The sequence below is a fragment of the Pseudorasbora parva genome, chromosome 5 (assembly GCF_024679245.1).
Source record: "Pseudorasbora parva isolate DD20220531a chromosome 5, ASM2467924v1, whole genome shotgun sequence".
Taxonomy (NCBI): domain Eukaryota; kingdom Metazoa; phylum Chordata; class Actinopteri; order Cypriniformes; family Gobionidae; genus Pseudorasbora; species Pseudorasbora parva.
In genome coordinates, this window is record NC_090176.1 from 21,194,420 (window position 1) to 21,215,830 (window position 21,411).

The 21,411-nt window shown below is 37.4% G+C and overlaps 1 protein-coding gene across 4 annotated transcripts in view; it reads left to right on the forward strand.

Moving 5' to 3' along the window:
• inpp4aa (inositol polyphosphate-4-phosphatase type I Aa) overlaps nucleotides 1-13,133 on the forward strand; it is a 38,117-nt gene extending 24,984 nt beyond the window's left edge. For 2 of the 4 annotated variants that reach the window (XM_067443458.1, XM_067443459.1), the window contains 10 exons: nucleotides 2,133-2,351; nucleotides 2,446-2,764; nucleotides 3,828-3,857; nucleotides 3,961-4,133; nucleotides 4,702-4,825; nucleotides 4,932-5,199; nucleotides 6,564-6,661; nucleotides 7,180-7,292; nucleotides 11,117-11,271; nucleotides 11,361-13,133. In XM_067443458.1, the coding sequence (XP_067299559.1) occupies nucleotides 2,133-2,351; nucleotides 2,446-2,764; nucleotides 3,828-3,857; nucleotides 3,961-4,133; nucleotides 4,702-4,825; nucleotides 4,932-5,199; nucleotides 6,564-6,661; nucleotides 7,180-7,292; nucleotides 11,117-11,271; nucleotides 11,361-11,493 (1,632 nt within the window). In that variant the 3' untranslated portion in view covers nucleotides 11,494-13,133. The remainder of the gene's footprint in view (nucleotides 1-2,132; nucleotides 2,352-2,445; nucleotides 2,765-3,827; nucleotides 3,858-3,960; nucleotides 4,134-4,701; nucleotides 4,826-4,931; nucleotides 5,200-6,563; nucleotides 6,662-7,179; nucleotides 7,293-11,116; nucleotides 11,272-11,360) is intronic. The other 2 variants (XM_067443460.1, XM_067443461.1) reach the window with 1 other exon arrangement.
• Nucleotides 13,134-21,411: the final 8,278 nt, after the last annotated feature.

Below are 21,411 nucleotides of genomic sequence, written 5' to 3' on the forward strand. Positions count from 1 at the left end.
AGACACTTAGTGTTTACTGACCGTCTAATGCATATTGCACACAAGTTGACTGAATTTTCCTGTTCCCATTTGATTGGCTGGCTTTACACATCTTGATAAGGCCACACAGTTCAACTCAACAAAATATATGGTCTGAGTTTTGCCTGAGGTATTAAACTAGCAGATGTGCACAAATGTTACACATTTATAAAAAATAGAAAATGTAATTTTATTATTATAACTTTAATTCTATATATTATTGTCACAGTGGCTGTAGTGAAGCACATGACAAAGGAGTAGAGTAACAAAAAAATCTTTAATATTAAATCCGTAATCAAGATACAGAAACAGGTGTGTGGAATTAGAAACTGATGCTGCGTCCCAATACGCCTACTTATACTATAACCTAAAAGTATGTACTGTTTTTGTAAAAAAACAAAACAAAAAAAAAAACATACTTTTGAGTGTGTAGCATACACATACTTCATCGTAATAGCGTCTTTAATGGACAGTTCCATGACCTGCGTGCATCCCGTCATTGTTTAAACTGTCTTGTCAATCATCTTGTTACCGTTAAAATCCTCCACATTCAATTTAATTTAATTTACTACGGTTTCAGAGAGAAATGTAGTAGCACGCTGATCTGCCAGTCGTGGGTCTTTCATGTGGAGAAACTCTCCTCATGAGATTTGCGTAATGATGCATTTAAAAGTTAATGAACATATATCATTACAAAAGTTTACAGCGCTGTTGCAGATGAAAAATAACATTGAATACATATTTTTTTGGGTTAGATAGTGATTAATCACCTTTATGACAAATCCGCCATGTTTGTATTATTATTTTAACTTTTTTCTTGTGTTTGTAGTTCTAATTGAATCCTCATCCAATCTGTAATAGGTTGTGGCAATCATATATATATATATAGCCATTCATGGGAAAATTTAATGACCTTGAAATTCAGGTCAGGGCCTGGGTTTAATATCCTATCCAAAGGACGGTGCTTGTTACAGTACAATATCCCCGTCACTATACTGGGGCGTTAGGACCTACACAGACCACAGGGTGAGCACCCCCTGCTGGCCTCATTAAGACCTCAACCAGCAGCAACCTGGTTTCCCAGTTGGTCTCCCATCCAGATACTGACCATGGTCAGCCCTGCTTAGCTTCAGTAGGAAACCAGTCTTGGTTGCTCAGATATGGCTGCTGGTATACTACGATTTGGGACGTGCTAATTCTAATTTCAAATAATATTTAGGACGGATAGTATGTGAATTGTGACGAAGCAAGAGTGAAAGTGAAACTAGTCAGAACATATATGCACCACAGTTGTTATTATAACTCTGTTATTTGATTTATTATAACTCTATTCTCTATAAATTAATTTTCTATTAACTTTTATGCCCCCACTTTATTTTAGGTGTCCTTAGCTACTACGTACTTACATCAGAAAATAATTACAATGAACTTATTGTGTTCATATTGAATTGAAAAACACTTTTGCTGATATTGAGGGGGGATACGGGTAAAGTTAGGGACAGGTGTGGGGGTATGGGTAAGTTTAAGGCTAGGTTTTGTTTTAAAGGAAGAGTCAACAGTGTAATTTTAAATGTAACTACAGAAATAAAAGACAGATTTGATTATATGTTATCTGCAGGTAATTTATAAAATGTAAGTACAACGTAAAAACATGTATGTACACAATAAGTGCATTTTATCAAATTATTAATTTAAATAGTAGGGTCCACTTTTATTAACTTATATTATACCACAATAATACAATTGTAATATATATTTGAGATTAACATGCCTCTAAATGGCACATAAAACAAAAACAACTTTGGATGGTCACTTTATATGCCATTCTTTCTGTGAGTGGGTGGCTCTTTAAAAGACATTTTATAATGTTTAACAGATCATTGATTCTATAATGAATGTTTTTGGGAAAGTATTGATTTGTTTTGTTTTTTTGTTTCAATGGGAAAGCAAAAAATACATTTGTTGTAGTTTTCATAAACCACTATAGAAGTTTGCACAACTAATGACCTATTACATTGTGTTTCTCATGCTCAACAGATCTTCCAAGTAAAATCTGTTGAGATCCACTTAATGAGTAAGTGCAATCTCTGTGCCGCCCTCTCTGTCTCTCTCAGACGCGGCAGCTGGTGACAGTGTGTGACAGTAAGCTGCTAACTACAGCTATCCAGGCACTGAGTGCGGCGCGCCCGGAGTTCATCGCATCCAGAGGCTCTCCGTCCACTCATGACACTGAGCGTGTGGTCCTGAGGAACGATCAAGGCTCTCCACAGGCCAAATGGAGTGGGAAGGGGAACAGATCATCCATGAATTTAAGCTGTCAGGAGGAGGAGTGGGTAAGGTCACTCACCAAGTGACATTATACCCTCATGATTAGAAATACAGAAGAATCTGAAATATATCTTCTGTAATATTCTCTTTCTCCTTCAGGAAAAGATCTGGCTCAATGTGGATAAGAGTCTGGAGTGTGTGATCCGCTGTGTGGACAGGCTGCTGACAAGAGAACGGTTGCAGAGCGACAGCAGTGAAGACGTCTTCCTGTCTGACCAACAGGCTGACACTAGCAAGAGAGGTAGCCAGGGCAATGCATTCTGGATCAACCCTGGTGACAGGCTCTTCTCCCCTTCCTCCTCCACCCCCCTGACCTCATCACAACCTCTTTCAGATCAATCCTCTTCAACATTACTTTCACCATCCTCATCATCCTTACTGAACCCTGCATGCCCATCCAGTCCTAATACTCACTTCTGTAGGTGTTAAGTTTTTCTTTTAATTCCTTTTTTAAAACTGCTTACATACCACAAATGCTTTCAGTTTTGCATCCTCTTTTATCGGCACACGTGATAATGCTGCACTCGCCAACTTTCAACAATCAAGGTGAAAAAGAACTACACACTTAAGCATAGTTTTAAAAAGAGTAGTCATGTTAATTGGAATAAATGAAAATGTATTATAGTGTAAATTTATATTAAATACAATTAGTGTTTTTTTGTATAGGGTTTACATTCAGCGGCATATGTAATTTTACAATTATTTTTATAGTCTTTGAAAAATGGTTCAAGTTTACTGCTCAATCTTCTGACAAGCATTCATGGTAAACATAAATATATGGTAATGGAATTTTTATTAACTTGTCATGCATTTAAATATATTTGTAAAGTTGCAATTTAGTACATTTTAGTACATTTAATACATCAAATAATTACCTATAAATTTAACATTGAATAATACACTACAGTTAATTATAATCCACATGAGCTTCAGTCTGTTAGTCAACACATCGAAATATATGTTAAGCTATAAGACATGACACACGATTATACAAACAAGGATTGTAATGTACTTTAAAGTAAAACTTGACGTTATTTGAGATTATTACATAGTGATTTAAAAAAAAAAGTTTACTTAAACAGTCATAAAATTCTATATAAAAAAACTCTAATATTATCTATCTAATATTATATTATTATATTATCTATCTATATATATATTTAAATCAATTAAATCAATACAATTGCGCACACCTATTTGTCACAAAGAGTTCTATTGCCTGAGATTCTTAAGATTGGCAGTTCTTAGCAATTATTTGTTTGTGAACTTTGACTCATTCAAACATTTTATTTGCTTCAAATGTTAGTTTTTATCTTTTAAGGTAAATCAGTTTCCTCCCTCTCTCTCTCTCTCTCTCTCTCTCTCTCTCTCTCTCTCTCCTCTCTCTCTCTCGCTCTCTCTCTCTCTCTCTCTCTCTCTCTCTCTCTCTCTCTCTCTCTCTCTCTCTCTCTCTCTCTCTCTCTCTCTCTCTCTCTCTCTAGATAGTCCCAGTGTTGAGGGGTCATCTCCTGGTAAGCCTCTCAATGCTAATTATTTGTACCATCTGCAACTATAGATGTGGGCTGTCCAGTTTTATGTCAGTTCCTGATGTTAGCTGTGTATATATGGCTCTAGGTGAATGGAGTGATGCTCTGTATCCCCTCCTGACCACTTTGAATGAGTGTGTAGCCATGATGAGTGACAAAGCCAAGAAGTCCATGGTGTTTCTGCTGATGCAAGACGGCGCTCCCACTATCAGATTCGAATTGTCACTACAGTACCGCAGAGATGTGGTTTTCTGTCAGACAGTTAGTACAAGATTATTATTAATTAATTATAATAATTAAAGAGATACACAACATCCTTTTATTGAGAGTCAGATATAACCAGGCCTACATGGAATGTGCTCTTTAGAGTTCCAATGACTTCTATACACTGCATGTTCATTTGTTAAACATTTCAACTAGCGCAATCATATATCCAGCAACCAAAAAGGTTGTAGCTGAAATGTTTTTCCTATTTTAAATTGGCAGTGTCAATAAAAAAAATATAGTCAGGACATATATATATATATATATATATATATATATATATATATATAATGTGTGTGTGTGCAATATGCATTATTTATTTATTTTTTACAATGTGTGATATATTTTGTAATTTATTAAGCCTTTTCATTTTACGGTTTATTGATTGTTTTTTTTGTTTTTTTTAATTCAGAATTGTGAGATATAAAGTAAAAATTGCAAGACATGCATTCGAAATTGCGTGAAAAATGCGAGAATTGTGAGATAAAACGTTGCAATTCCATAGAAATTAGTTCTACTTAAATTATTTCATATTCATTCTAATAAAATGCATTTTTCTCTGTAGCTGACGGCCCTGATCTGTGGATTTGTGGTAAAGCTGAGGAGCTGTCTAAGTGACAACGGTTTCCTCAGACAGCTACATACCATCGGCTTACTGGTCCAGTTTGAGGGTCTCCTGAGCACCTATGGTAAACATACAAGCACATTCAATTCAGCTTTTACATTCAACTTATTTATGTATGGCGGTGAAATTATCTGAATATGTTAACTCAGTGCTCTTCTTTCGTCTCAAAGGGGAGGAATTTGCCATGCTGGAAGACATGAGCGTTGGCATCATGGACCTTCGAAATGTCACCTTTAAAGTTACCCAGGCAAACTCGAGCTTTAGCCCCGACATGCTGCCTGTCATCACGGGCAACAGAGATGGGTTTAACGTGCGTGTTCCGTTACCGGGGGTGATGTTTGATGTGTTACCACGGGAGATCCAAAATGGGATGCTGTTGCGTGTACAACCAGTGTTGTTCAATGTAGGAATCAATGAGCAACAAACGCTAGCGGAAAAGTAAGTTTAGTGCCTGATTTTTGACAAGATAATTAAGTCATGAAACATTAATGTGTTTATTAATTTTACATTCTATAAAAACAGTTATACAGGGCATCCAGAATGCTTCCACAGGGCATCCACAGCGCTTCACTTTTTCCACATTTTGTCCATTTGTGTACAAAATGGATTAAATTAAGTATTTTTCTTCAAAATTCTATAAACAATACATCATAATGGCAATGTGAAAAGAAGTTTGTTTGAATTTTTTGCAAATGAATAAAAAATAAAAAATGTACATAAGTATTCACATTCTTTGCCATGACATTCAATGAGCAATCCCAATGAGCACAGTGACCTTCATCATCCATAAATAGAAGAAGATTGAAACCACCAGGACCTTTCCTAGAGCTGGCTGCCTGGCCAAACTGAGCGATCGGGGGAGAAGGGCCTTAGTCAGGGAGGTGACCAAGAACCCATTGGTCACTCTGACAGAGCTCCAGCGTTTCTCTGTAAAGAGAGGAGAAACTTCCAGAAGAACAACCATCTCTGCAGCACTTCACCAATCAGGCCTGTATGGTAGAGTGGCCTGACAGAAGCCAGTTCGCAGTTAAAGGCACATGACAGTCCGCCTGGAGTTTGCCAAAAGGCACCTGAAGGATCACGAGATAGAAAATTCTCTGATCTGATGAAACAAAGATTGAATTATTTGGCCTGAATGGCAAAGGTCATGTCTGGAGGAAACCAGGCACCGCTTATCACCTGGCCAATACCATCCCTACAGTGAAGCATGGTGGTGGCAGCATCATGCTGTGGGGATGTTTTTCAGCAGCAGGAACTGTGCGACTACTCAAGATTGAGGGAAAGATAATTGCAGCGACCCTAAGCACACATCCAAGATAATAAAGGAGTGGACAACTCTCTGAATGTCGAGTGGCCCAGACTTGAACCCGATTGAACATCTCTGGAGAGATCTGAATATGGCTGTGCGCCAACGCTCCCCATTCAACCTGATGGAGCTTGAGAGGTTCTGCAAAGAAGAATGGGAGAAACTGCCCCAAAATAGGTGTGCCATGGTTGTAGCATCACACTCAACAAGACTTCAGGCTGTAATTGCTGCCAAAGGTGCTTCAACAAAGTACTGAGCAAAGGCTGTGAATACTTGTGAAAAAATTTTTTATTTGTAATAAATTTGCAAATATTTCAAACAAACTTCTTTCACGTTGTCATTATGGGGTATTATTTGTAGAATTGAGGAAAAAAATAATGAATGTAATACATTTTGGGATAAAGCTGTAATAAGTGCTGTGAATACTTTCCAGATGCACTGTACAGTTCAGCATTAATAATGTCATATATTAATATGTGTTTATATCATTAATAAGGTTTGGAGACACTTCGCTACAGGAAGTAGTGAATATGGAGAGTCTAGCTCGTCTTACATCATATTATGACCAGTTTAAAGAAGTGCTGCCAGAAGACTGTGAGTCCTGAACACTCATTTTTAATAAACTGACCTATATTGCTCTTGTGAAAAAGTGCACTTTAGCATACTTTAAAAAAGAGTATTTGTTACAGATATACAATACTTTTAAAGAATATACAGTACTAAATAGTGCATATATAAATTACAATTAAATGGCAATGCTTTAAAATTTAATTTATATTAAATGCAATTATTTAAACTTAAAAGTGCTTTTTTTAATCACTCAATTATGACTACTTTTTAATATGTCATCTTTGAAATGGTTTGGTAATGTACTGACAAGCCTTTATGAATTTATACCTAAAACATACCTTAATGTCATTATATTGAAACGTGCATGTCTTGTATTTAAATATATTTGTAATTACACATTTATAATGATGAAGTTAAAATGTAGTACATTTAAAATATATAATCACTAGGCTTTTTTACAAGGGTTCTGCCTATGTCCCTTTATGAAAATTTTTTTTAGATGGTTTTGTCAGTCCTAACCAGGTAAATGTCTCCATCTTTAGGTCTCCCACGCTCTCGCAGTCAAAACTGTGTGCCTGAGCTACTCAAATTCCTCAGTCAAAATGTTAATGCCAGGAAAAGCAAGAATGTGGACATCCTTTCGCAGGCGGCAGAGGTACAGTGATCTACCATTAATATTATATACTCGTGTGCTTAGAGGTCTGTTCACATCATTAAGAATGTTCAGCATAAAAATACACCCAATTTTCCGACCAGTGAGTAAATAACAGCAGACGGGCTCAATGAAAATGCACATTTACTCTCTGACAGTAGATGGCACTTTTAAAAAGGCAGAAAACCTCTGGTTAACCTGATACACAAAAGCTGCACATCTTTTTCTGGCACCTGCTTGTCACAGAGTCAAAGTCAGTTAAACATTATATTCATGTTTTCATGACAAGAGGACCCATCCTGGGCTGCATCCAAAAACGCATACTTCCCTACTAAAAAATTGTGAGCAAAAAATATGTCTAAATTCACAGTACCCCTACTGTGAGTAGGCATAAAGTACAAAGATGGCCTACTTATTCAGGCGAGATTCTGAAGTGTGCATGAGATGGACACTTTACTATCCCATGACACCACAGGAGATGATTTGTGAATGGCAGTAAAGCTGATAGGTGACATAATAATGGCAACATGGTACGTCCATGTTATATAGTGTTGTATAGTACGTCCGGATTTCATGCTACACGCATTTGTAGGATTATTGTAATTATTGAAGGAATTACTTCAGAGAGTATGCGATTTCGGACATGAATTGACGCAACTGACGCCACAAGTCACATGACAGTGACACATTCATTCTATATAGAAGATACTCTTTTAGAGCTCACAAAGTACAGGTCCTTCTCAAAAAAATTGCATATTGTGATAAAGTTCATTATTTTCCATAATGTAATGATAAAAATTAAACATTCATATATTTTAGATGCATTGCACACCAATTGAAATATTTCAGGTCTTTTCTTGTTTTAATACTGATGATTTTGGCATACAGCTCATGAAAACCCCAAATTCCTGTCTCAAAAAATTAGCATATCATGAACAGGTTCTTTAAACGAGCTATTAACCTAATCATCTGAATCAACTAATTAACTTTAAACACCTGCAAAAGGCTTTTTTGAGGCTTTTAAAAACTCCCAGCCTGGTTCATTACTCAAAACCGCAATCATGGGTAAGACTGCCGACCCAACCCTGTCCAGAAGGCCGTCATTGACACCCTTAAGCGAGAGGGTAAGACACAGAAAGAAATTTCTGAACGAATAGGCTGTTCCCAGAGTGCTGTATCAAGGCACCTCAGTGGGAAGTCTGTGGGAAGGAAAAAGTGTGGCAAAAAACGCTGCACAACGAGAAGAGGTGACCGGACCCTGAGGAAGATTGTGGAGAAGGACCGATTCCAGACCTTGGGGGACCTGCGGAAGCAGTGGACTGAGTCTGGAGTAGAAACATCCAGAGCCGCCGTGCACAGGCGTGTGCAGGAAATGGGCTACAGGTGCCGCATTCCCCAGGTCAAGCCACTTTTGGGCTACAGAGAAGCAGCACTGGACTGTTGCTCAGTGGTCCAAAGTACTTTTTTCAGATGAAAGCAAATGTAGCATGTCATTCGGAAAATAAAGGTGCCAAAGTCTGGAGGAAGACTGGGGAGAAGGAAATGCCAAAATGCTTGAAGTCCAGTGTCAAGTACCCACAGTCAGTGATGGTCTGGGGTGCCATGTCAGCTGCTGGTGTTCGCTATCGAAGCATCCTGGGCCTCCATAACACCTCAGCAGTGCCACAGGCTGATTGCCTCCATGCCACGCCGCATTGAAGCAGTCATTTCTGCAAAAGTATTGAGTGCATAACTGAACATAATTATTTGAAGGTAGACCTTTTTCTATTAAAAACACTTTTCTTTTATTGGTCGGAAGAAATATGCCAATTCTTTGATTGCAATTCCAGGTTTTTTAGGTTTTCATGAGCTGTATGCCAAAATCATCAGTATTAAAACAATAAAAGATCTGAAATATTTCAGTTGGTGTGCAATGAATCTAAAATATATGAAAGTTAAAAAAAATGTTTTCATTACATTATGGAAAACTATGAACTTTATCACAATATGCTAATTTTTTTAGAAGGACCTGTACTTACTAAAGAGAATATGCAATTTCGGGGGCAGCCCTGGATTCTTCCTCTCCTATTCTCTGTTGCTTAGCAATTTGCTTGTTCGTTTGCGCCACCAAGTTGTAGTTTTATGTAACCGTAGCTGCTCTGGGCATGTGACCAAAATAACTAATCCTATTGGTTGGCCAGTTTTCTTCTCAGTGTGATGGGACAAAATATCGATTGGGCAATAAATTGTTGTCCTTCATGCGATACAAGAATCAATATCAATATTTTAATTAATAAAATAAAGCCCTCTAAATAGATTTTCCTGCTCCCAGCGTTGCTACTTAAATGGGTCCTCTAGGTGGCGCTCAACACATGAATATGAACATTAGTTACCTAGCCCAGGGGTTTTCAAACTGTATGATGCTAAGGGCCCCCAAATATGATGAACCTTTATGAGGGACCCCCTACCTAAAATCCATCTTTATATTTTTATGTATGAAAAAAACTTTTAAACTGTTAGATAATTAGTAAGTGTGATATTATAAATACAACATATAATTTCCAAACTTAAATTGTCTATACTTAATGTTGGTTGTATAATCCTGAAGAAGATTACTTGTATATGCAACTTTCACAATAATGCATGTAAGCAGCTTAGGTACTGAGTTAAGAATACTGCTCTCCAACCCCAGTGAGCGAGATAAGTGGAACTTTAGTGAGCGACTCACTAGAAACATACGAAGCAAACATATAGAATTCTGGAAAGTATGTATATGGCAAACAAGGAGAGAGACAGTTAGAAATTAAACAGTTAGATTGCTCGGTTGACTTTATCCATTGTTTCTTCATCTTTTAATCCTCAGAAATTTTCTGGGGACCCCTTAGAATCTTCTGAAAACCCCTGACCTAGCCTAAGAAAAATAGTTTTTTAATGGAATGGCGGACAGCAGTGTGAGTAAAATAACCATAGACAGTAAAATAAATAATAGAGACCCAGCCAAGAATAAGTCCAAAGTCTGGAAAACCTGCACTTAACTTTTTCAGTTTTCTTTTTCCTTTTTCATAGTTAGACATATACAGTATTCTGATGTATCATTATAGGATTGTCTAGCAATATATTGATGGTTGCAGAATTGCTGTATTGTGATGATATCTGTATCGTGAGCCATGTATCGTATCGTGAGGTAGTGATTCTCATTTATAAAATCTGCTGCATTGACAGCTTGCAAATGTTTGTGTTAATACATAACACTTGTTGATCTTGAGAGTAGCATTGCATCCTTCATATCTCCAGAGTTTTTAGTTTTATTATATTTATAAAAGACAGATACGCTGTACCGATTCTTCTGTCGAAAATAGCCGCGTTTTTGTATGCGTGCAGTTGGCGAATAACTTTCAATTATCCCTGGATAACTTTCGATTCATGTTGTTGACATTATATGCACTTGCGTTTCACTCACCGCCTGCGGTTTCCACTCATGACCGGGAAAAAACAAACTTGCAGAGCTCCGTTGCTGCTCTGAAAAATAAACTGCATCCACTGTTTCCAAATACGGGAGTGTATTTGGCACAGACATACTCCATCATACGTTAATTTTTTATTATTTTTTTGGACGTGTTTAGCATGAGAATCCAACTCTTTAACAGTGTAAATAAGTCAGAATGCATGAAATAGCATGCGTTTGCGGGGGCACTGCAATGTGATCAAAAAGGGCACTTTCACTTTCAAAGGGGCAGAGGCTCATGTCAACCCCCCTGTACACGCCACTGTCTGTATAAACCTTATGTGTGAACAAATTATTGTAATAGTCATTAACACAGTGATATCTTTCTCATGTGTTGCTTCAGGTTTGTCGGCGTCTGAATGGTGTACGTGTGACCAGCTGCAAGAGTGCTAAGGACCGTACGGCCATGTCGGTGACCCTGGAGCAATGTCAAATCCTCCAGCATGAGCACTGCATGGCCCCGCAGGTCTTCACCCAGGCCTTGGACTGTATGCGCAGGTGAGACGACACTTACAGTTAGGGGTCATTCATTTAATTACGCATCATTCTATCCCTTTCCCTCACTCACTCACCTCTCTGGTCCACAGCGAGGGCTGCCGGCGAGAAAACACCATGAAAAACGTAGGCAGCCGCAAATACGCCTTCAACTCCCTCCAGCTGAAGACTTTCCCTAGGCAGTACAGACCACCAGAGGGCACCTATGGCAAAGTGGACACTTGATCTGACAAGCAGTTCGCCGTTCTAGCCCGCCGTGACTAGAGCTGCATGTTTCTCCTCGTTCACTTTACTTTATTACCACATATTTGAAGGAAGGTTTTATTATGCACAGTCATGCTCTGGTTATCATCCAGATGACAATGTTAATGTTTTCAGATCCCCGACCTCTTTTATGACTCGTGGCTCTGAGAAGAAAGGAGATGGGGGGAGAAAATCAAATGAAGGTGTACGAGTCGCTCACTTGGTTTTTGCACTGAACGCATGTAAGAAGGCCTGTTACTTTATCAGAGCAATTCCCAAATAATCCCAAATTCATTCCATCGGTGTTTACTTGATACATTTTAAATACTTTCAACACCACACTTGGTCTTTGTACTAAAATACAAAGGTTAAAACTATCAGCACTAAAGCAAAGCTGTGTTTTATCATCCTTTAGATTGTATTTAAAGTTTAGTAGGTTATAGGTAATGTGTACGTGGTGTGGTAGAGTAGATGATTTGTTCACAAAGCCAGTTTTAACATTTATAAGGATTAGTTAGGTTGTTAAGTTAGAGAATCCACATCATCACTTCATTTAAAGTATACACAAAACTAGCTGCCTTAAGAGAGTCCACCATGGCAAACTCATTTGTTAAGATAAATATGTAGATATTTCGAATCTGTGTATGACTATTTGTGACGTGGCAGATTGGTTTATTTATTTACCGTAAGACTCTCTCTTTACGAAAGTGTTAGTGCTTTAATGCAGGCCTTTACCCTCCTGACTTGCATTGTACGGGTTGTAGAGTTTAAGGGGACAAGCTTCCTCATACTGTTGCCAAGCACAGCTAGTCTCTGTACAGTGAGCATACTGTGTGAATATACATTCTTTGTAAGGAAATATGTGAAAAGACACTATTGATATGCTCATTGACGTCTGTATATGTTTTCATAGTTCAAAGTTTCTTTATTGGACGTTTGTATTAGTTGATATGAATGTCAGTTCTGATCTGATAAGGAGCACTGCTGCAACTGGTCCTACAATGTGAAGAATATTCCCTGCAGTCTTTTGTTTTTGAAAAGCAGAGGGATGTATTTAGAGTTTATTATATTGTCATAGTTCAACAACAACAAAAAAAGTTGCATTGCTTAACATAATAAAAGACTCCATATGTAATGAACACAGTCAGAAATTATCAGCCTTTGACTCTGCACAAATAAATGCACAAATTGGGCTGTAGTTCCTGGTTTGTATATTTCAAGACTGAAATACTGAAGGCTTAAATTTGCAACTTGGGAGACAAGAGCATGTGTGTTTCTTAACCTCTGCTAAAATGATTTCGATTTAAACCAGATGCACTGCATGGAAGGTAGGCTTCTAGTGTTATTTAATATTATACTTAATTGTTATTTTTAATAAATGTATATTTAATTATTTTACCACTTTGTTCATTTAATTTCTTATGTTTTCAGACTATTTTTTTTCCACTGTTGTAAGTGCAAAAGCACTGCTGTGTTGTCAGAGCATGCTGCCTTATTGGTCTTTCACTGTCTGTTTTTATTTTTTTTAATGTATGCTCAAATACCTTGCTGTACAAAATGCCTCTTTCTTTCCCTCAAACATGCAGCTTTACAATTAAAATAACATGCCAGCGTAAAACGAAGCTACTTTTTTGTGTTGTTCACTTCTATGTTATATAGACAGACCATTTACAGGGGTTGGAAACTGAAACACATTGACCTCTATTTTTATCTGAGAGCATGGTCTGAAGCGCAGGAGCATTTGGAGTGTCTGAATCCAGTTTTTCTAGTTTAAAGCTACACTGTTTAACCTTTTTTAGTTTATTCTTAGCTAAAAAACACTTAGTTCTTTCAAAAATGTATGTGGTCATTAATGTATATTTACTTCTGTCAAGTAATAAAGTATTCTGGTAAGTTTAAAATATGCCATTGAAAATACATATGGGTGAGGGGTTCGAATGCTGGTCACCATGTTGCCCCTCCATCTTGAAAGTACATTAGCCAAAGAGGGACATACCCGAAAATTCAAGCTTCGCCATTCACGTTTTAACACTCGATGGCACCGTGTTGAATGTGAAGAGAGGGATGGCCGTGTTAATATGACAATCAAGTGAATATTAGTTTCTGTTCCTCTCAATTCCGATTTCGTTTTAACTCCTACGGTGGCCGATTTAGTCCAAGATTAACATGGCTTCCAGTTTGACCTCGTTCATGACTGCCATCGAGTGTTTAAACGCGGAAACCGAAGCTTGAATTTAGGGGTATGTCCCTCTTTGGCTAATGTACTTTCAAGATGGAGGAGCAACATGGTGACCACCATTCGAACCCCTCACCCGTAGGTATTTTCAATGACATATTATAAACTTATGAAAATACTTTATTACGTGAAAGAAGTAAATAAACATTAATGAGCACATATATTTTTGTTTAAGTGTTGATAAGTGTTTTTAGCTAAGAATAAACTAAAAAAGTTACACAGTGCAGCTTTAACAAAGGGGGGGGGGGGGGGGGGGAACGCTTGGTGTGTCAGACCAAAAAGGTTGTACCTAATCTCTTAATGAGCCATAGTGGGTGTGTTTTGGGCGTAAAGTCGCGTGCAGAGTATACCTGCGTTGTACACCCGCCTATAAGTGCATAATACTAACACTTATATTTTGTGTTAAATAACACAAAAAATATTGCACTACTGTCTTTAGACCAGGTTTTTGTTGGTCAAATGAGCAGTCCTTTTCAGTTCCTAAAAATAGCAACGTGCCAACAATGCACCTGAACATACCTCGCTTTCAGACCAGCAGCCAATGAGCAAAACAGATGGGGGGCATTGCTATTTAAATATTGTGATGCTAAACATGAAAATCATAACTGTGTCAGGCTGAAACTAGTAAAAGACCAAGGGGGTAATCTAGCGCTCGGAAAGCGTTCCACCCATAGGGGCGGCCATTGCTAACCAAGCCATCACCTGCTGTTAGCATCCCATTGACTCCCATTCATTTTTGAGTCACTTTGACAGTGAATAACTTTACATCTGAGACGTTTAAAGTCTCAATTTGTCCATTGTTTATTTCTAAAGAAACACGACAATGCATAAAAGGCTCCGTTACCTTGTATCTTACACTATCGCCCCGTAGAAGCTGTTTTTGTAAAAATAGGCTAACGAATGCGTCATAACCAACGCGACTCTGTCGCACAGTTGAGAAATTACCGTATAGACCTGAGGAGACGCTCGCAGGCAATCTTTTACTCTCTATGAGACAGTCGGGGGGACGTGGAGACATAAAGTCTGATAAAGTCAAGGGGGAAGAATGGGGAGAAGCCCATAGTGAGCCAAAAGCAACTGGAGAAAATATTTAAACAACGTGATTCAGCTTTTACTTTCCACAACTACTAGAAGACCTACAGCTGTCAGACAGGAGGCTCACGTCACATCTACGTCCTCAAGCTCAGTCTGAGCCTGCGCAGTTCGCTTAGCCATCAGGAAGTGAGTGCTCCTATACTGACATCACTTAACGCTGTAGAAGGCAATGGGATCCCTCCGTCCATTTCTTTTACTGTCTATGTAAAAGACACGTGGGGTGTATGATAGGGCCCCTGGCTTTAGACCACAGTCATTTATTAGTATTGTGTATGGACTCCTTTTGTGAGCAATACAGCACCAATTCATCATGGGAATGACAAATAAAAGTCCTCCACAGTGGCTATAGGATTATGAGCCGTTCCGCTTCCAGAACAGCGGCCAGAAAAAGTGAACTGAATTGAATTGAGATTTACGAATAAAACATGATTTATTCTCGCTGCATCTGCACAAGCACGGAATGTCATACTATTATTTACATAAGATTTATTGTTTACATATTATTACTAAAGAAACTGTTAGGCTATATTAGGCTATAATACCCAGCTCAACATTTCAATTAAATTTACATTTATTTGTATAGTGCTTAAATGTGATGCTGGTGGAGGAAAAATGTTTTCTGAATTCTGACCTCCAAAATAGGCTACTCCAATGTAGCTCAAAAATATTTTAATCTGGTGACTGTAGTAGAGCATGGGAGATGTTCACCACTGCTCCGGTGTGTGTGCGTGCGTGCGTGCGTGCGTGCATTTGGATGGGTGAAATGCAGAGCATAAACTTCAAAAATTTGCAGTATTAAAGAGAGGTAGTTTTGAGAGTGAATTATTGTTGTGTTATAAATTTGTTACCATTAGTATAAGAAGGGTAAGACTAAAAGACTAAATTTCAGTCCGGCAGAATTTTCTGCACACTTCACCACCGAGGCCAGATGGCAATTGTGAATGTATGAACCTCACATTATATTTATAACAATCCTTTTTGATGTTTGAATTGTATTTCAGGGCAGTTTGTGAAGACGGATAAACAAGAGATGTTGTGAAAACCAGGACAGAAGTCGGTTCCAGATCCACCTTCCAGACCAGACTTCTGTCTCATATGGATTGCTGTCTAATGGTGTATTATATGTTCTCTGCAGAATTAGGTGCATGCAGATATTACTCAGGAACACGACTAAACTTTGTTTGCTATTATACATCTATTTAGTGTACCAATGTGAAACAGACTAAAACACTTGACTGTTTCTCAAAATCAGGTATGCCAATATTATAAAATATTATTTATTGAACAATAATAGAGACAGAGTGTATTTAGGCCACGCCCACACCGGGGAGGAAACATTCCAACGCTCTCCATTGATTTTGTGTTGCGTGAAGCGGTCACCTCGTCTTTTTTTACTTATAACAAAAACGGCAATGTCTAAAAGCTCATATGTGACGAGGTGTGCAGCACACAAGGTAAAAAACACATAACTAAGATTTTATAAGCTGTCGCCCCCAAAAAACAAGCGTTTAAGGACAAAAGTGGATACAGGCAATAAGACGTGAAGCTTCAGCAAGAAGAATGGGTCAATTTTGGGATCCTGACACTCCATATGCCTACGTGTGCAGTAAACCTTTTGTTAAATATCCAAATGTCAGTTTTATATATTATATATTATATTTCCTGTCGCTGATTACTTTCCCCTCCAGTGTGTGTAGTTCTCAGTGTAATATAGCATGACGCGCTCTGTCTCAAGTGCCTGTATCCACTTTAGTCTTTAAACACTCGTTGTTTTTTTGGGGTCAACAGCTTATAAAAACTTCTGGGTTTTGTTCCTGGGGTTTTTAGCTTGTTTAATGTACACCAGGTACAATAGAAAAAATAGATTGCAGTAAAATAACATATGCAATAACATAATCTGTAATTAGTTAAAATGAGAATTTAAATTTTATAGATTATTCTCTTTTGTTATAACATCTGTGCACTGAATTTTTATGGATTTTTCTCTACATTTTTTTGTTCATGTTCTTATTTAAATTCCCAGTCATTGCATAATTTGCATGTGCTGTACTTTATTTGTACCATTTTGTTTTATTGGCATACCGGTATTTTTATTTATCTGTTTAGAATTTTTTTCTTATTATTAATGAGAGCTTTAATTGTAGTCTTCTACAATTATCTCAAGGATTTCAATTTACATTATCTCTACTAAAAATGAAAAAGCTGTTATCATGTAACTTTTCTGTTGTTCCAAACTTTTATGACTTTGTTAGACATTCGAGTTAATGTTTCTTATTCACCATTCACTTTCTTTTGTTCAAAAAAGTGAATAGTGTATAAGGAACATTATGCTTAATATCTCCTGACTTAAGGTTAACATTAACACCTCCCTTTGTGTTTAACAAAGGAAAGTCATACAGATTTAGATTGGAATAATGCAAGGATGAGTAAATGACAGATTTTTCTTTTTTTGTGAACTTACCTCTATCATATTGCTTTTTATATTGTGTGAATAAATACAGTGACCGACAAATGTTGTGTGTAGTATAAATTATTAGTACTACATATGTTTATGTAGTTTAATAAAATGGGAAACAAACAGAGGTAAGGCCTACAGGTAAGGTGAAATGTAAAAAGCGTTATTAATAAGCTGAATATTAAGATTGACAGAAATATTATAACGTGTGATTAGCCTTGACAAATTATACAGAGATCTAAAAAGACCACAATATATTTTTCTTACTGTAGTTATAATATTGTTTTTATATTAAAGATAACAGTAAAAACAAAAAAAAAAAACATTTTGATCACAGCATGTGTGAAGTGAAGAACCAGTTTGAGTGTGGTACGTTTCTACAACGTTGGAAGGAGATGGACGTGGTAGGTGACAAAAACGTTATAAACACATTTTTGCATGTTGGAAGGAGAGGATATGGTAAGGTGATAAAAAAACGTTATAAATATGTTTCTGCAACGTTGTAAGTAGACGCGCTAACGTGATAAAGACGTTTCTGCAACGTTACAAGGAGACGTGGCAACGTGATAAAGACGTTATAAGAACGTTTCTGCAACGTTGTGAAAAAACGTATTTATAACGTGAAAAAAACCCGACATCTGTCGTATTAAATACGTCGGATAAAAACGTTATCGCGACCTTTTCACAACATGAAAAAAACGTTTTTACAACGTTGCTGTGTTTGCTGGGTGATGCGCCCTTCAAGCACTGCTAAGATATTGCAGCACAAATTACTGATCCACCCCTGTGTTTTACTCTGGGCATGAAACACTCCGGGTGATAAAAGGACGTTCACCCAAAAATGAAAGCTCTAGCATAAGTTCTGCTGGGAAGACTCAATTACTACGTCACTTAATGCCTTCACTCTAATCCAATGATATTCTCATGCTCACGGTATAAAGGCTCTGTACTTACACATGTTTGAGTTCGCAGATACTGAAGTGACGATTACCCCCATCCTCCCCACCACCACCAGGATGGCCCTGTCCATACCCTACCGGGGGGTCGGCTGCGCCCCTGCCCTCGTCTTCAGGCAGGAATTGCAGATCCGAGACCCTCGGATTATGCTCTTCGGACGGGGCCTACGCCAAAATGACTCTGTACACTATCAGCTTGCTGTGCTGTTAATAAATGCACTATTGTTAATATATTTCTCCCCGAGTCTTTCTGGTAGAAATGAAAATTAGCCCATGAATTACTCAGCCACAAGTCATCCTAGGTGTATATGACATTCTTGAGTTATATTTGTATAGTATAAATGTACTGTAGGCTGTCCTTTTAAATAATGCCCTATTTAACGGTATGGGGGGGGGGGGGGCAACAGTTCTCACAAAAACAAGCATATTCTCACCGGAGCGTCCTACGTCCTATGCTAGAACGCTAGTCTCTCATGAACACATGTACGACAGTTAGCGGAAGTTAGTTTGTAAAGTTTTAAATTGTGATATTTTTTCTTACATAAACGCATTGCTTCGCTTCAGAAGGCATTTATTAACCCCCTGGAACCGTCTGGAGCACTTTTATAATGGATGGATACACTTTTATGGACTTTCAAACAGAAACAGCCATTCACTGCCATTATAAAGCTTGGATGAGCCAAGACATAACTCTTGATTGTATTCCTCAAAAAAAGAAGAAGAAGTCAGACTTGAGAATGAGGGGTAAATCATGAGGTAATTTTCCTTTTTGTGTGAACTATCCCTTTATGCGTCTTTGGGGCTTCTCCTGTCCATAACTCCCACAGATGTGAAGACAGTGACTCAGAGAACAATACGTTTCACATTGTCCAGGCCAAATTTTGCACTGTTGCACCAATGAAACCTGCATCTGGCATTGGCACGAGTGACCACACGTTACAGCAGCACGATCATGAGTATTGACTGGCTATTGGTGGAAACAGTAGAGCTGGGGTGCACATTTAATGTGGCAGCTGTGGATACAGTCTACCTAAACATACCTTTCAGACAGCTTCCTCTTGTATCGACAGCTACTGGATGTGGCTGGTTATGTGGTGGTATGGCAACCCTGGATACCATACCATAGCTCTCGATACACCACAAAGACTTGCAAACAATTTGTCCTCTTTTGAACTCCCATTATGTTGTGTGGATTACAGTATTGTATTGCTCTGCTAATTCAACCCCTAACACTGCTCTTACTGATAGAATGTAAAATCAATGAAGGTTGGCCACCAGACCAATACCGCCAGCAGGCATGTAGGTGTGAAACCTCCAACTCTGTATTGGCCAGTGTTTCAGTTTCAGTGTCTAACCCCTGTAAACTTTCTATATATTTGTGTGTGTGTGTGTGTGTGTGTACTGTATATGTAAAGTATGTCAGTAAGATGTATAATGTATTTAGGAGAAGTGTCTTATGCTTACCAAGTCACCATGCAAGGCTGCATTTATTTTACATAAAAAATTGTAAATTTTATTTACAATAAAATATATTTTTTAAATAAATCGTACTGACCCAAAACTTTTGAATAGTACAATGCTTCAAAATCTTTCTGTTTCAGATAAATGTTGTTCTTTTGATCTTTTGACTCATCAAAAAATCTGGAAAAAAAACTTTTCACAACTCTTTTCAACACTGATAATAATTGTACATTATTGAGCATCAAATTATCATAGAATGATTTCTGAAAGATCATGTGACACTGAAGACGGGAGTAGTGATCCTCTTCGGCCCTTTGTCAGATGTTCAGTAAACTTTTCATAGCTCCATGCTGGCAAGAATGTATGAAAATAATTTATCAAAAGTGTTTGGCAGATACGATCTGACATATTTGCTGAGTGTGGCCCATTCTGACTGTTATAAGCCTATATCTTGTGTGCACAAAGTCCAAACTTCTCAGAACAAGTCATCCTGAGCAAACATGCTTAGTTTCCTAAGTTTCACAGATGCCATGTCACATATATGTAAATAAAAATGTTAATACTGCAATACTGGAAATCTTGTAGGTTCAAGCTTTTACTATTTCCATCTGTTTGAATGATAAATGAATGCATATAACCAGTTTGTACTGCAATAAAGTATAGTTTATAAATAAATCTATTAATAAGCTACACAACTATAAAAACATTAAAAAAGTAGATGTTTACATTATTTCATAATTTTAAGCCTAACATATTTAGCATTAAGAATAACAAAAATAATAAAGCGTTCTGAACTTCAAGCAAGTTATCGTACAGCACATCCTCTCTTTCTCATATTCTCTTTAGTAAGTACAGGTCCTTCTCAATAAAATAGCATATTGTGATAAAGTGCATTATTTTCCATAATGTAATGATAAAAATTAAACTTTCATATATTTTAGATTCATTGCACACCAACTGAAATATTTCAGGTCTTATACAGCTCATGAAAACCCAAATTCCTGTGGGATATTGTGAAGAGAAAGTTGAGAGACACAAGACCCAACACTCTGGATGAGCTTAAGGCCGCTATCAAAGCATCCTGGGCCTCCATAACACCTCAGCAGTGCCACAGGCTGATTGCCTCCATGCCACACCGCATTGAAGCAGTCATTTCTGCAAAAGGATTCCCGACCAAGTATTGAGTGCATAACTGAACATAATTATTTGAAGGTTGACTTTTTTTGTATTAAAAACACTTTTCTTTTATTTGTCGGATGAAATATGCTATTTTTTTTAAAAGGAATTTGGGGTTTTCATGAGTTGTATGCCGAAAATCATCAGTATTAAAACAATAAAAGACCTGAAATATATTAGTTGGTGTGCAATTAATCTAAAATATATGAAAGTTTAATTTGTATCATTACATTATGGAAAATAATGAACTTTATCACAATATACTATTTTTTGAGAGGACCTGTATATTTAAAGTGTTTATTTAGTAGTTTAAATTCTAGAAAAAATGGCAACATATGTTCAGAATAGAAATAAAAATATAGGCTATACTTCCGTGGACTAGCTAGGCCTACTTACAATTTTTGAGATGCAGGCTGCTCATTTGAAATTCCTATAACATTTATTTAATTCCACATAGGCTACACCACATACAGATCCAGATAACATCAAGATAATTTGTGTGATAATGTGAGAAAAGGTGT